The 17443-nt window shown below is 39.9% G+C and overlaps 1 protein-coding gene across 2 annotated transcripts in view; it reads left to right on the top strand.

Annotated features, from left to right (window-relative positions):
* Nucleotides 1-456: 456 nt before the first annotated feature.
* Nucleotides 457-17443, top strand: part of RPGRIP1 (RPGR interacting protein 1) — a 71991-nt gene continuing 55004 nt past the window's right edge. Inside the window, exons 1-4 of one of the 2 annotated variants that reach the window (XM_024761263.1) lie at nt 457-516; nt 6543-6664; nt 13242-13374; nt 16134-16408. In XM_024761263.1, the coding sequence (XP_024617031.1) occupies nt 6646-6664; nt 13242-13374; nt 16134-16408 (427 nt within the window). In that variant the 5' untranslated portion in view covers nt 457-516; nt 6543-6645. Of the gene's footprint in view, nt 517-6542; nt 6665-13241; nt 13375-16133; nt 16409-17443 lie in introns of those variants that run through there. The other variant, XM_024761262.1, reaches the window with a different exon arrangement.

The following is a 17443-nucleotide window of genomic DNA, read 5'->3' on the forward strand; positions in this document are numbered from 1 at the left end:
CTGTTGTTGCATAATTACATCCCAATATTTGGTTTGGAAACTATGGTCACAGTGAAATGGATTATATACATTCTTTTACTTGAGAGGGTCCTGGCACACATGAATTGAGCAAGCACACTGATCCCACCAATGGAGCAGAGTTTTTTCCCTTCAAAGAGATCCTCAGGGCTCCAGAAAATCTCCCACTGTTGTTGCCCTTCAGGAAGAGATTTAAAGATCATTCTCCAACACCAGTAAATTTCTGTTAATCTCAAATCAAATAAATACGTTTTCAGCTTTAGTTTTAGTTGAGAAGTTGGTATGCTAAAGAATGTTTTAGCTCCAACCACAGCACACGTAGAGGAAAAAGCACAGCCTTCAAGCTCTGATGTGCAAAGAGTTAACATCTTAAGAGCTAAACAGAACTGTATTAACTCCTCTCTTAACAAGCCAGGAGGACAAGAGGATTCTATAGGCCTGAAGGACATCAAAACAGAGAAAAGAATTAGAGAGAGCTCTCTGGAGGAAGCAAGAACTGTAAGTTTATATCTAATACATATTTATAGTCTTTCATTTCTTTCCTTAGGGTGTTTTTGAAAAGAGTGAAATAAGTTTATTCATTTTGTATTGTGCCTGTCTCCCAGGCATCCAGACACAGTATCACTAGGTCATCTTTAATCCTGTCACCTTCTTAACTTCATACCACATCCAACTAGTTGGCAAGTATTTTGATTCTCCTTCCTCAGTGTCTTCGTGATCTATCCCCCTCTTCATCCCCCTGACACCATCCTTCTTAATTCAAGGCCACTTGCCTGAACCACAGCAATATCCTAATGTTCTTCTCTGCCAGTCTCTCTAACTCACTTATGCCAGATGAATCTTCCTAAAGCCCTTCCACAGCTCTAACTCTATTGCTCTTGTGCTCAAAATGTGTAATTCTCACCCATTGGCAGAATGAATACGATGCCTCTAATTTATATGCAAGATCTTCCAAAATATGCTTCCTTTCACTTAAATTCCCACAACTCTTCTTTCTCAAAGTTGTCATGCCTACCTGCTACTGTCGAAGACCACCCTGCTCTTTGCCCATCCCTGATTCTATTGAAACTCTCCTCTCTCTCTATAGAACACTCTGTATCTCCACCTGCCAAAATCCCTCCCAGACTCCAACAACCCTCCCTCCATAAAGCTTTATCTGATCCTTCAAGTAAATGTGAATTTCAGTCTTCTTTTACACTTTCATTTTGCTTTGCTCTTCTCGGATTGACTTTTTTTTTTTTTTTTTTTTTTTTGCGGTACACGGGCCTCTCACTGTTGTGGCCTCTCCCGTTGCGGAGCACGGGCTCCGGACGCACAGGCTCAGCGGCCATGGCTCACGGGCCTAGCCGCTCCATGGCATGTGGGATCTTTCCGGACCGGGGCACGAACCCGTGTCCCCTGCATCGGCAGGCGGACTCTCAACCACTGCGCCACCAGGGAAGCCCTCGGATTGACTTTTTATATTTTACCTTACGGTTAAGAATGTGCTTTTCTCATTTCTCCTGTCCTCATTCATTGTTCACTTATTTTTCTTTCTTTTTTTGTGGGAAACTATGTTTTTTATTGTTATGATTGACATACAGCAGTGTATAAGTTTAAAGTGTACAGCCTAATGTTTTTGTTTTTTGTTTTTTTTGCGGCACGCGGGCCTCTCACCGCTGCGGCCTCTCCCATTGCGGAGCACAGGCTCCAGACGCGCAGGCCCAGCGGCCATGGCTCACGGGCCCAGCCGCTCCGCGGCATGTGGGATCTTCCCGGACCGGGGCACAAACCCGCGTCCCCCGCATCGGCAGGCGGACTCTCAACCACTGCGCCACCAGGGAAGCCCTGTACAGCCTAATGATTTGACTTACATATATTGTGAAATGATGACCACAATACATTTAGTAAACATCCATCATCTCATACAGATACAGAATTAAAGAAATATAAATACATTTTTCCTTGTGATGAGAACTCTTAAAATTTACTCTCTTAGCAACTTTCATATCTAACATACAGCAGTTTTAATTATATTTCTCACATAGTATATTACAACCCTGGAAATTATCTCATAACTGGAAGTTTGTACCTTTCGACTGTCTTCATCCAATTCCCATTCCCCCCTACCCCCAACTCTGGTAACCACAAATCTGAGGGCTTTATTTTTCTTCTCCTTGTAGCAGCTGCACAAAATGGGTACTCAGTAATATTTGTCAAATTAAGTTCAGTCCAAATTCCAGGAGTTCCTGTCATCTTTTCTGATCATTCATACAACCGACACTAAAATTACAGAGACTACCCTTTTCTCCATAGCTTCTCTTTATCTCTGTTTCAAGTTTCTTCCTCAATGCTTACATCTCCTTTGCTTCTATCCTCTTACATAAGATCGGCTCCTCCTGAGTTCCCTCACTCATTTTAAAACTATTTTCTTTAAGAGTCTATTCACAAATTGTCCCTTCCTTCCCCCAGATTTGAAGGAGCCTAATTTCAGCCCCCCTTTCAGGGACTTGACTGTTTGTTGGGCCTGTTAAAGTTAGTAATGGGAAGACCTGAATTCCCAATCCATATTAAATTTAAAATAGCTAAAACCCTACTTCTATATTTTGACTCATAGGCCCACTTAATCCATGAATTTTTAGAGGATGGGAGTATTTTTGCAGCATTTCCTATGCTCCACTGAAATGCTACTGACATTTTTTTGAGCAGATTTTTTCACCTGATTTTTACATTTTTCTTCTTTTTTCTCTCTCCTACTCAAATCAGTGACACCATTATGGCTCTCACTTCACTGTGTTCTTGGACGTGAGGGAGAATTAATGCAAAACTTTGTAAAATTATTAAAAGCAACTCTAAAAAGGAAAACAATTTCTGCCACAATCCAATATCATAATAATACATCAGTTGAAAAATTATTATGTATCTGCAGATACCAGGCACTCTGTTAGGTACAAAGATATCCTTGAAAGAGCTGATAGAGGGGCTTCCCTGGTGGCACAGTGGTTGAGAGTCTGCCTGCTGATGCAGGGGACACGGGTTCGTGTCCCGGTCCAGGAAGATCTCACATGCTGCGGAGTGGCTGGGCCCATGAGCCATGGCCTCTGAGCCTGCGCGTCCGGAGCCTGTGCTCCGCAACGGGAGAGGCCACAACAGTGAGAGGCCCGCGTACCGCAAAAAAACCCAAAAAAACAAAAAAAGAGCTGATAGACTAGTGAAGAGACACATGATATATAAACACTATAGAGAAATGACTTATACTAACCAACATACAAGATAATTACATATATAATATAAATCATTAACTTATACTGATAAATACAATAGAATTATCAATTGGCCAGAGACTAGTTCAGTGAAAACAACAAAAAACAGCTAACATTTAGCTAATATGGAGCCTGTACTAAGTGCCAAGCATTATGCAAATTTTTTATAGGCATTATCTCAATTCACCCTCATCATAACCATATGAGATGAGTATTTCATCCCTATTTTATAGGTAAGGAAAATAAGCAGGGTGGTTAAGTAACTTGTCCATGGTCACACATCAAAAGATGTGGATCCTTGTCTTTCTTATTCCTAGGCTCTTGACCACAGTCACTATTTACAGTTCATTCTCTCCAACTTTAATCAGAGGTGAGTATAAAATCAGAGTAAGGGGAGTTGGCTATATGATTTTAATTTTTGATGTCATCATACTGGCTTTATTCAGCAATCACTACTAAAGACTAATTCTTTGCCCTCACTCACCTACCATTGCCCCAGTGCACTGCAACTCAATACCACTGCGACGGATTTCTTTTTGTCTTTCATTTCATTGGGTGCAAAACAAGTGATAAATTCTTCTTCCTTACATCTACTCTCCACTCCTTTTTTCCTGAGAGATTAAATCTGGTCAATTCATTGGATTTGGATGTCCCTTCATCACACCTTCAGTGACGTTCTCCCCTGAGTTTTCTTTTCTGTTATTCTGATAGGCTCCATTTCATTCTTAGAGCTTCTCTGACCATTTTTAGTGGTGCTTTCCAGTGGCACCATAGTGCTATGCAGCTTTGGTGGTGTATTTTGGAAGGGTCATAAACCAGAACAATCTTTTCTGGGTCCAGGTATTAAAGAACCACAGCATCCCTTCCTCCACTACAGCTTCATTTTTGCAAATGGCTTCAGGTCCAGAGGACGAGGTCTGTGATGCAGTCACCCCTCCTTTCCCTTCATCTTACTTCTCTATGATAGGAGGCTGAGAAAATGGGGTAATATAGCAGACCTACGAAAGCTACTTTCAGTGTGAGGATTGACATTAAAACAAAATGGTTTCCTCGGTTGCTTCCATTCTGTTCTTATCCTGGGACTATTGTCTAACATGTGAAAGCGTATCAACTTTTGGGTGATAGTCAGCTTCCTTAATATAGAAATCTGTAAAGATCCCTTTAAAATTATGTCATTTGAAAGATATTCTCCACTTATTGTGGTTTAAAAAAGTGAAACATCACAGAACAGAATATGAATGACTCAATTCAAGTTAAATTGTCTGGAAAATAGATCAACAAAATGTTAATGTTTTCTCCCAGTAATAGAATTTCTCCATCATGCTTTTTTACCTTCTTTGTATTTCTCTGCTTGTTCAAAATAAGCCTGTGAGCAAACTTTGTAAGTTGACAAGTCAAGCTAGCTTCAGCAAAAAGGGGAATTTGTTGTAAGGACATAATACTCTCCTACAGAACCTAAGGGCAGGAACAGAGACAGGCCTTGGAAAAGACTAAAATCAAGGATAGGAAGCTTTTAGGACCTTTTAACTCAGCCACTCAGTGTCATTCTCTCTCTTGACTTGTTATTCATTCACCTATTCACTTATTCAATATATATTTATTAGGTGCCTACTACATTCTAGGAGTTGTTCAAGTGCTGGGAAATAAATGTAAATAAGATAAACCAATTGTCTGCTTTCAAAGTCCTTATATTTTAGTGAAGAGGAGGTAATAAATAAGTGTAAATAAATGAAGGTAGTTTCTGGATATGGTAAGTGTTACCAGTGAAATAAACAGGGCGACATGACAGAGTATAACTGAAGAAGTCCTCACTTTAGTTATGAAGTCAGAGAAAGTCCTCTTGGCAGATGAAAAGATCGTGAGAGACTGAAGGATAAGAAGGAACTAGCCATGTGAAGAGCAAGGGAAAGAACATTCCAGCCAAGTACAAAAGTCCTGAGGCAAGAGGGAGCTTGCTGGTTCCAGGAGCAGAGAGGAGGCCAGTGGCAAGGAATGTTATTTGCTAGAGGAGGAGAAATACAAAGCGTGATCTGAGAAACAGGAAGAAGGTCAGATCGTAGAGGCCATGCTGACTACAGTAAGGAGTTTAGATTTTATTTTAAATGTAAAGAAAAACCACTGGACAATTTTAAGCAGGAAATGCGATGACCTGGGTTGTTTTTTAAAGAGCACTCTGGATGTTTCAGGGAGAATTGGTGGGAGGGGGATGGAGAGAGGAAAATGGGTAGAGCATTAGGAGAACATTATGGTAGTTGAGGTAGGGGACACTGGTGACAAGAATTAGAGTAGTAGCTGTGGAGACAGGGTGATATATATTTTTAGGAGGTACCTGGAGGATTTGCTAGTGGATGACAGAAAGGGAGAAATTGAGGCTTTAGGAAATGGTGGGATGGTAATGCCATTTATGGAGATAGAGAAAGCCTGGGAGATCAGGTTTGAGAGAGAAATTAGAATTCTTCTGTGAGACAGGTGAATTTGAGATACCTAGCAGTCATGCAAGTGGAAATGATTAAAATTCAGGAAGATGTACAAATCTGAAGGTCAGGGCTGGAGGCAAAAATTTTGGAAACAACAGCATGTATACACACACACACACACACACACACACACACACACACACACACACGGTATTTAAAGCCAGGAGACTGGATATTATAATTCAGAAAAAGAGTGTTGACCAAGGTTTGAAGTGACTCTGCAGGTAGGATTTCCAGAGTTATTTAGGCTACAAAGCAGAATATGGCCATCCCAGAACTCCCAAGTTTACGTAATAGTCCTAGCCATTCACAGAGGCTAATTTAACTCTCTTAGTCCCATTTCCAAATGCCTGGGGAAAAGAATATGATTGGCCCAGCTTAGGTCAGTTGTCTACCCCTGGTCTAATGAACAATGACTGTGGAAACTGGATCATAGACTATAAACTGGTTACTGGTGACTCAGTCTGTATGAATGGAGTGGAGAGGGGTTCAGAGGCTCATTTCCTGGAGAAAGGATATGGTCATTGGCTTCCAGGCTGAGCAGACACTTTAAAAATGATTCAAAATGGTATGCATCAATTCTATAATCAGAAAAATTGATTTCATTTTGAAGAAATAATGTCATTATTACTGAATGCTTGGTCTTACCCTTCAGTGTAGAGTGATCCACATGACTACAAAAACGACTATGTCATGTTATATACCATCCTGAAAGTGTTGAGGAATTCCTGCTACAACTTAAGTATAGCCTGCAGAAGGCATCTCAAAGTTGCATGTAATTGGCTGAACTTTTCCTTTATTTTAGTGTCCTGTGGGATCTCTCACAGCTTGGGAGATGATACGACATCTCATCTTCTGGTGGACAATACAGCCAAGGCCCTGTTAGAGACATAGACTCGATACCTGTGATGGTACCAGCGTCAAAAGGTAAATTCGGTGCCTGAGGATGGATGTCTTTTAGAATGAAAACAACCCTCAATCTGTTATTGCCGGGCGTCTTGCTAGCCTTCACAGTGACTGCTTTGCTCTCAGGTCTTTTCTTCAATCTTCTCAATGTTTTATTCATATATTCTTATAATAAAATTTTTACTGTGTGGGTTTAGGAGGTGAAGATAAATACCACCACCACAAATACCACAACAAAAACCAAGAGCAAATGAGTGGGTCTCATTCTTCTATCCATGTGATCAGCCCTTCACTCTCACTAAACAGAGGTAGGCAATTTAAAAGGAAAGGGCAAGGACTTCCCCGGTGGCGCAGTGGTTAAGACTCCATGCTCCCAATGCAGGGGGCCCAGGTTTGATCCCTGGTCTGGGAACTAGATCCCACATGCATGTTGCAACTAAGAGTTTGCATGCCACAACTAAGGAGCCCGTGAGCCACAGTTAAGGAGCCTGCCTGCTGCAACTAAGACCTGACACAACCAAATAAATAAATATATGTTTTTTAATTAAAAAAAAATAAAAGGAAAGGGCATGGCCCCACTAGCGCTTCTTCCCCACTCACCTTAAGATGCTTTTGTAACTTTGTTCACACTCTCCCACCCCTCAGTCCTATTCATAGCTACTATTAATTCTACTTCCACTTGATTTCACTTCTGTAAGTTTTATTTCAAAGATAGGGCACTTTATGCACTGCCCATGGGTGTATAAATGGTGCCATCGCTTTGGAAAAAGTCTTGGCATTATCTAGTAAAGTTGAACATGCAGCTTTACTTCTAGGCATAGAATTTGCAGGGATTTTTGCATATATGTACCGAGAGACATTTATCGGAATGTTCATAGTAGCGTTGTTCATAAGAATAAAAAATGGAAACAACATAAATGTCCATTGATCAGAAAATGAATACACACTGACATATAATTATACACTGAAATAAATTCTTTTCTTCATAATAAATAATTTCATTTTCTTTATAAAATTATAAAGAAATACAAGGCAGTTATTAATACAATATTCAAGATAGTGGTCCCTCTGGGAGAAGAAGGGAATAATATGGGTGAGGAACTTACAGAGGGTATTAGTAACCTCCTGTTTCATAAGCTGGTATGTATGTATGTGTATGCTTTATTATTATTCTTTAAACTGTCCGTATATGTTTTATTTCCTCATTTATATGTGTGAGATAGAAAAAAATAACATATGTAGTAATATTTATATAATAATACATGTATAATGTATGTTGTATATAATACATATATATTATACACAATAGTTTTATTGGGATATAAATTACATAACATAAAATTCACTCTTTTAAAGTATACAGTTTCTTAATTTTTACTATATTCACAGAGTTGTGCATTCATCCCCAGTACCTAATTTTAGAACATATCATTACCTCCCCCAAAAAACCTTATAGAAGACATTCCCCATGTCCCCACTCCCTGCCCCTGGTAATCACTAATCTGCTTTAAGTCTCTGGATTTGTCTATTCTGGACATTTTATATAAATGGAATCATATAATATATGATTTTTTGTGTCTGGCTTCTTTCACTTAGCATAATATTTTCAAAGTCCATCCAAGTTGTAACATTTATCAATACTCCAGTCCTTTTTATTGCTGAATAATAATGCCACATTTTGTTTATACACTCATCAGTTGATGGACATTTGAGTTATTTTCACTTTCTGGCTATTGTAAGTAATGCTGGTATGAACATTTGTGTACAAGTTTTCGGGTGGACATATGTTTTCATTTCTCTTAGGTATATACCTAGAAGTGGAATTGCTGGGTCATATGGTAACTCTATGTTAGTTCAAGGAACTGCCAAACTATTTTTGAAAGCAGTTGCACATTTTTACATCCCTACTAACAATTCATGAAAGTTCTGATTTCCTCATATCCTCACCAATAGTTGTTATTGTTATTGAGGTGGTATCTCATGTTGTTTTTTAATTTATTCTTTCTTTTTGTGGTTTTGATTTGCACTTCCCTAATGAGTAATCACGTTGAACATCTTTCATGTGTTTATCAGCCATTTGAATATCTTCTTTGGAAAAATGTCTCCTCAGATCCCTTGCCTATTTTTTAATTGGGTTATTTGCCTTTATATTGTTGGTTGCTAAGAGTTCTTTATGAATTTTTGATACACGTCTCTTAACAGATATATGATTTGCAAATATTTTCGCCATTCTGTTGGTTGTCTTTTCACTTTCCTGATAGTCGCCTTTGAAGCACAAAAGTTTTTAATTAATTAATTAATTTTTTGATACTTGTGCTTTTGGTTCCATGTCTAACTTCATAGTGTCATGTCTAATACTTCAGGGCCCAAGGTCACAAAGGTTTATTCCCATATTTTCTTCTAAGAATTTTATACTGCTAGCTCTTACATTTAGGTCTGTGATCCATTTAAGTTTATTTTTACTATGGTTTGAGGTAAGGATCCAACTTCATTCTTTTGCATGTGTCTATCCAGTTGTCCCAGCACCATTTGTTGAAGAAGTTATCCTTTCCCTACTGAATTTTCTTGGCACACTTGTCAAAAATCAATTAACCATACATGTATGGGTTTATTTCTGGACTCTCAATTATATTCCACTGATCTACATGCCTATCCTATGCCAATACCATGGATTATTATAGCTTTGTAGTAAGTTGAAATCAGGATGTGAAAAATAACTTTGTTATTTTTCAAGGTTATTTTAGCTATTCTGGATCCCTTGTATTTCTATCTGAACTTTAAATAATGCTAAAGCTAATAGGTAGAAATTTTATAATGTCATAATTTAAAAGTTTAATGTCATACAACGTTGTCATAATATACAATGTAAAATTATTTCCTCACAAAACAATTATTAGTTAATAGGTTTTAAAAAGACTTGTCAATTAACTTTATGGTAGACAAAACTATCAGACACCCTCTTAACCAATAACTGAAGTTAACATTAATGTTAATGAGACTGGTGGAGATACCAACATTATGTGCCTCCTGATATAATGCACTGAGGAGAGTATAGCTTCAGTTCTGTGGGATTCCTGCCCCAAATGCACAACCTGAACCCATTATGAAGAAACATCAGACAAACCCTAACTGAGGGGCATTCTACAAAGGAATTGGCCTTTACTCCGTGCTCTTAAAATGTCAAAGTCATGAAAGACAAGGAGAAACTAAAAAAACTGTTCTAGAGTGAAGCAGACTAAAGAGACATGGCAATCGAATGCAACACATGGCCCTGAATTGTTGAAATTTGAATGGTCTATGGGTTAGATGGTAAAATGATATTAATGTTAATTTCCTGATTTTGATGGATATACTGTGCTTATGTACATATGTTCTTCTTTTTAGGAAATATACAGTGAATTCTTTAGAAGTAATGGGACATCGTGTCTATAATTTCCTTTTAAGTGGTTCCAAAAAGTAATATGTAGAAAATATATATGTCATATTATATATTATGTAACAGATATATGTAGAAAAAGAGAGAAAGAATAGGATAAGGCAAATGAAGTAAAAGGTAACAATTGTGGAATCTAAGTGAAGGGGATATAGGAGTTCTGCATATTATTCTTGCAAATTTTCTGTAATTTTGAAATTATTTCAAAATAAAAACTTATTAAAAGAATCGTAAGAAAATAAATGAAGAAAGACTTTAAAAATTGTGAAAAAAATTGTGAATCACTATATATTGTATACCTATAACTTATATAATATTGTATATCAACTATATTTCAAGTTAAAAAAAAAGAAAGGAAAGAGACATTATTTATTGCTTTTCTTTTAGGAACAAAATAATTAGAAGATGTTATAACATATGAGGATGAATGAACCCTAGTGGCAATTATGGCTAACCTGTCTAGCTGAGCCAAAGCTAGTTGATTCATGTGAGATAGATGCAGAAAAGAAGTCTCCAGAAGGGAAGCCAAGCACCTGGCCCAAGGCCTGGGAGTTTTACTTGATTTCCAAAAGGTTAAATCATTCGTATGCAGGGATTGTATTGTGGGAGGGGAGAGATTGTTTACTGGAAAAAAGGAGGAGGGGGATGACTTGCCTGAATCAGGAATTGCTGGGGTCCTGCTGGTCTTCTTGAGACCAAATAGATTGCATAGATAGAGATCCAAACTCCTTTAGATAATATTCTCTACTTGGGAAGACTGTCATTAACTGAACAAACAGTCTTTCAGTATCATTTAATCAGACAAGACTATTCATAGTAAGTCACTGTGTGGGAAGTCTTAGCCTCATAGGAAGATATCTGAGACACAGCTGGCTTAATCTGGGTCAGGAGGGTTAATGATTCGCTGGAGGAAGGAATAGAATCAGAGAGTAGCCAGATCCCTGACTTCCATGAATTCATCTCACCTCAAGATTTCTCCTTCATATGCATAATTTTCATCTGCAATGATTACACATGCTATTACCCACTCTGTTTTCATCTTCTCTCATTCCTATCCTAACATAAAGAGGTCCTTCAAAATTAGGCAGAAGGGTGGCTTCTTGCCTAGAGGGACCAACTCAAGACAGACTGAGAGAAAAAAAGTCTGCAAAACATATATATAACAAAGAACTTATATTCAGAATTTACAAAGAACTCTTACAACTCAAAAATAAAAATATTTTTAAAAATCCAACAATAAAAAATGAGCAAAAGATTTGAACACGCTTTATTTAAGAAGAAATGCAGATAGCATATAGCACACAAGAAATGTTCAACTTCATTTGTCATTAAGGAAATGTAAATTAATAATGCAAATTAATACACTTAAAACCACTATATACCCACTAGGATGGCTAAAATTAAAAAGACCAAGTGTTGATGAGATGTAGAGGAACTAGAACTCTCATACCCTGCTGGTGGGAATATAATATGGTATAATCCCTTTGGAAAACAGTTTGGCAATTTTTTTAAAAAGTTAAACATGTACCTACCTTATGACCCAACTATTTCACTCCTGTGTATATACCCAGAGAAATGAAAACATATGTTACACAAAGATTTATACACAGATATTTATAGTAGCTCTGTTTGTAATAACCAAAACTGGAAATAATCCAAATGTCCATTGACAGTAAATGGATAAATAAATTATGGTTTATCCAGAATACTACCAGCAATCAAAAGGAACTACTGATAAATGAAACACCACGTATGAATCTCAAAATAATACTCCTGAGTGAAAGAAGTCAGACAAAAAAAAAAGGGACTCTCCTGGAGGTCCAGCAGTTAAGACCCCACACTTCCAATGCAGGGGACGCAGGTTCAATCCCTGGTTGGGGGCATCCCCTGCTCCAAAAGAAAAAAAAACCACTGGGTATATAATGGATGACTCGAACTATATAAAATTCTAGAAAATGGAAACTAATTTGAAGTGACGTAAAACATATGTATCAGTGGTTGCCTGGGAACAAAGGTGCGGGTTGGGGCTAGGATGGGGTGGAGAGGAGTGAATTGCTAAGGGGCACAAGGAAACTTGGCAGTGATGGATATGTTCATTATATTTTTTTTCTTCTTTTATATGTTCATTATCTTAATTGTGGTGATAGTTTCACAGATACATACCTATGTCAAAATTAATCAGATTTTACACTTTAAGTATGTTCAGGGTAATTCATGTCAATTATACTTCAATAAAGTTATTTTTTTTTTAAACTTACATTTCATCATTTCCAAAGGATAGATTGGAGAGGTGGTAGTGGTACCTTAGGTGGTTCTGGGACTAAGGTTCTGAGCTCTCTTTCTTCCAGGGAAGGAGCTGTATTTTGAGCTCTGGGTTTTAGAATGGCTGCTACAAGATCAGAGCTGACTCTAGACTAGTGAACACTCACACACTCAGAGGTGTACTGTAGTTTCCTCTGCTTAGATCAAGCAGAGGCTGTATTCCAAGGAGGCAGCTTTGGGGACAATTTCTCCACACCACGGAAACAAAGGCGATGACTCTTGGTACTCAAGAAAGGTTTCTATCCTTTTCCTTACTGGGGATTTGAAGACAGTTGTGGGCACAATCCTTATTTAGGTCCAAATTATCTAATGAGGAGGAAACATAAAAGAGTGGATTAAAAATAAAAATTAAGTAGACTAAAAGCCCTATTTGATACTTTTAGAAAGAGAATATACTTTCCAGACAGGAGGTTGAGTCATATGCTGGAATGATTTTCCACATCCAGGAGTGACATGGAATGATAAAGAGGTCCATTGGTACACATTTCTTATACTTCCTGAATTTCCTCTTAAACACATGACTCAAAATAGATTCAAGGGCTTCCCTGGTGGCACAGTGGTTGAGAGTCCGCCTGCCGATGCAGGGGACACGGGTTCGTGCCCCGGTCCAGGAAGGTCCCACATGCCACGGAGCGGCTGGGCCCATGAGCCATGGCCGCTGAGCCTGCGCGTCCGGAGCCTGTGCTCCGCAATGGGAGAGGCCACAACAGTGAGAGGCCCGCGTACTGCAAAAAAAAAAAAAAAAAAGATTCAAGCCCTTTGGGCAAGATGTGGTGAGAGATGTGATGGGTTAAAAAATTACATGTAAAAATAATCTCCATTTACCCTCTCCTGGGACTTTAGGTAAGAATGTAAAGACTCAACTACCCTTGAGCAGGATGACCCGGGAAGAATTGGAGGACAGTTTGTTTCGTCTTCGTGAAGAGCACATGTTGGTGAAGGAGCTTTTTTGGAAGCAACAGGATGAGATCAAAAGGTACCCAGAGTTCTCCTTAAGTCTTTAGAAGCTGTATCTACACCAGGCCTACACCACAATAAACCAAAAAGAATACATTTTCCTGAGATGTCTACACCAGAAAACAATTCAAATGTCAAGGATGGTTAACTCCAAAAATAATTTTTGAAGCAATATTGCTTTATTCTGTGTTCTTGCCAAACACATCAACAGACTGTGGCCATAGTTCATAAAGCATCATCAGAGTTATTCCAACCTAAAGAGCAAGAGACTGCACAGGCTTCTGCCCTGGTCACAAAAGAGAGAATGGGGATGGGGGAATGGCCAAAATCTCAGGGGACCAAAGGCTGCAGGGGCAAGTAAGGGAAGGGGTTTTTATTTACCAAAAATCATATTGATCATTTACTGTATGCAGGCATGCTATACGTGCTTTATATGTGTTAACTCATTTAATACTATTTAATACTATGAAATAATCATCATTAAGAATGAAAGGGAGGGCTTCCCTGGTGGCGCAGTGGTTGAGAGTCCGCCTGCCAGTGCAGGGGACACGGGTTCGTGCCCTGGTCCAGGAAGATCCCACATGCTGCGGAGCGGCTGGGCCCGTAAGCCATGGCCGCTGAGCCTGCACGTCTGGAGCCTGTGCTCCACAAGAGTGCAAAAAGGTTAAGTAACTTGCCCAAGGTCATAGCCAATGGGTGGCAGAGCTGAAAGCTCTTAACTCCAAAATATACCATACACAGTGACTTTAGGGTATTGGCTTTCAAAAGTGTACCTTTTGGGTGCAGACCTGGAAAAGAATCTGAGATGGGGTGTGGGTAGATAAATAGATGGGCAGAATGAGAGTTCCGAAAGTCTGGGGTTAATAGCTAGGACACATTTTGAAGATATTTGTGTCAATGCCTCCCAGGCAAAGACCACCAGGAACACATCTATAGCTGGGCAAGTTGGGTTAATTACTGCTGTAGCTTGAAAAAGTGCACACCATGGGCATCTCAGTAAGACTGTTAGAAAGAGCCTATTACAGGATTTTGGCTTCAGTTGGGTGATTTGGGGGAGGGTCCAAGGTAACAGAAGTTTGCTCTAGATTGGGTACTGTCAGAAAGCAGGGGCAGTTCTGTTTGGATATCTCAATGTCTTATCTACAGGGAGGTTAGACTAGAGTGAGGCTAAAGCTGTAATCGGGAAAGAAGCAGCAGTCACTCATATTAGCCAGGAGAGGAGCACGTTTGGTATTCTGCAGGTGGCAGAGTGAACTTGTTTTTGTCTGGGCTGAGACAAAAGTATGCAGCGGCCTTGTTTGGTATCACTCTGTCATGGTCTCAGAGTGGCCTTCTGTGATGTTGTTGATCTGTGAGATTATGTCCAACAGCACAGTAACATGGCCTAGTTGTGAATGCCAGGCCACCAAACAACACTGAGGACTAGCTATGTCAGACCAATTCCCCAATGTCAAGAGCATTGCTTTGCTTTCTCATTGGTAATCCCCAGGAGTGGTTCAGAGCTTCATTTAGAATCTACAGTATTGCAGGCTTCCACTGTATGCCAACACTCTTCAGAATTGGAGATTCTTTTCTTTGTTTGTTTGTTTGTTTGTTTTTTGCGGTACGCGGGCCTCTCACTGTTGTGACCTCTCCCACTGCGGAGCACAGGCTCCGGATGCGCAGGCCCAGCGGCCATGGCTCACGGGCCTCTCCGCGGCATGTGGGATCTTCCGGACCGGGACACGAACCCGTGTCCCCTGCATCGGCAGGCAGACTCTCAACCACTTCGCCACCAGGGAAGCCCTGAATTGGAGATTATTTTATATTGTGGAGAACTCGAGAATCCAGTGAAGTCAGATGGTTGCATGGGCCAAAAAACTTTGTCTGTTGGTCAGTAACCAAAAAGTACTTGAGGTTATAGATAGTAAGTGGCTAAATTGGATTCTATCCCCTCAGACTTGGGGCAAGTTACCTAGCTGTTTAATGCCTTGATCTCTTTATCTGGATATAATGATATGTAATAATAATAGCTAACTCCTACACTGCTTACAACGCACCATCACTGTTCAAAGCCCTTTTTATATATATTAACTTATTTTATCCTCACAACAATCCAATGAGCAGGTACTATTTTTATCTTTATTTATAGATGAGGAAACTGAGCACAAAAGGGTAATGACATGCCCCAGGCCACATAGTAAATGTCAGAACTGGCAGGCAGTGAGAACACAGAATCTGATGGTAATGGTTAAAAGTATGATTTTAGGTCAAGATAATAAATAGTAATTGACTATCCATTGTGGGTAAGGCTCGGTGTAAGCAGGGTGGGTATAGAGGAATAATCTTTAGAGTGGGTACATATACAGGAATGTGTGGACATTTGGGACTGGAGAAGTAAATATTAAAATTTCTACATATATTTAATTATCTCCCTGTTAAAAATTAGTATTTTTTGTTTCTGTTTTATAATGACCATAATTTATTAGTACAAAAGAAACTATATAATTTTAAAATAAATATACACACGAATATACTGAAGACTGCCTCATTTTTTACTAAGAGAGTGTGTGAGCGCTGCAACAGAATGAACAAAGACAGACACCAAGATGTCCCTGCTCTGAAAGAGTTACAGTGTATTGGGGACAGAAAATTAATTTTTAAGTGCAAATAGTGGACTACAGCACATAAGTTTATATCAGAGATCAATTCAGATTATTAACCACCAGATAAACTGTAGAGATAGTAACTGTCATAGAAGGAGAGGGCACGAGCCACCAGCTCTCTTTTTGCCCACAGGATGAAGACAGCCTTGCTCCGGTCAGCTGCAGCAGGCCGGGACCGGAGGGCCGAGGTGGCAGCGGCGGAGCAGCTCTCGGGGCCTACGAGGCGGCGGCGGAACACGGGGTGGCGGCAGCGGCCCCCCAAGCACGTGCGCCCCCCGCTGCACGGGCTGCAACTGCAGTTCCAGCGTGTCGGCCCCCCTGCTCCCCGTTGCACCCAGCCTCGCGTCCACGCGGGACACAGACAGCTCCACACCGCCGGGGCGGCGGGGACCGAAAAACCCAAGAGGGGTGAGGCTCAGGGCCAAGTCCCCGACAGGGCCAAAACACTGGGAAGGATTGATTTGCCGGCCACATTTTCCTCCCACTGCTTTATTCCGCCCACCACGCCCATTTTGTTCTTTTGTTCTCATTCCTTTCTACCTCCCTAAAATCTTTTTTTCCTGAGTAGGATGTCCGGTTCAAAGTTCTCAGTTCACCATGCAGTACTGTTGAGAGGAGAATCAGATAATGGAAATGGGAAGTTTGCTGGTCAAGTTTTGCAAGGCTCTAGAAAACAGAGATAACTTTGATGACATGCTTAGGTGTGAGCAGCAGTGATCTCAAGACAGGTCCCTCTCCTGGGACTCTGGGACTCTGGGCTAAGTGGCCTGTGCCTCTAAAACTGGGGTTCTTCACGTTTTGGGGGAAATGGACTCCTTTGCAGCCATGATCAAAAGCTAGGCGTTCTCCCAAGAAAAATGCACATACACATAGACAAAACTTTGCATACAATTTCATGGGTTCAGAGATTGTCAAAGCCTATTCCTGAAGTCCAGGCCTGGAAATCAGGCTGTTAAGTGAGGAGCTGCAGATTTTCATCTTCCTGTATTCCAAGTGGCTAAGCGTCTCTGGCTGCTATGGAACCCAACACTGAATTAAATATAGTGCTGTGTGTAAATTTCCTTCACCTGGCCTACTCATCCCTGCTTTAGGTCCATGAGAATGGGGTGTCTTAACCCTGGGGACTCAGTGTTAGGTTTTGTTCAGCACAGCCCTATATTTTCAAGCTCCCTCCTTGAGCCAACAAAATCTTTGTGAAAACAGCTAAAAGTAGAAAAACTAAATAAGTCTAAATTTCAATTCAGTTTAACTTCAGCATTATTGAATACCAGTTATATACTAGGCACTAGAGACAATGATGCATTAGAGTTAGACACACAGTCCCTGCTCTTCTTCCCCTTTATACTGACCTACTTGAGAGTCTGTAGTCCCGCTGACTTATTAAATCAGTAGTTGCATATTTTTGCAAGAGTAAAAACTGAGAAGCTCCCCTCTGAGATCATT

Source organism: Neophocaena asiaeorientalis, unplaced genomic scaffold (assembly GCF_003031525.2).
Source record: "Neophocaena asiaeorientalis asiaeorientalis breed wild unplaced genomic scaffold, Neophocaena_asiaeorientalis_V1.1 scaffold95, whole genome shotgun sequence".
Taxonomy (NCBI): Eukaryota; Metazoa; Chordata; class Mammalia; order Artiodactyla; family Phocoenidae; genus Neophocaena; species Neophocaena asiaeorientalis.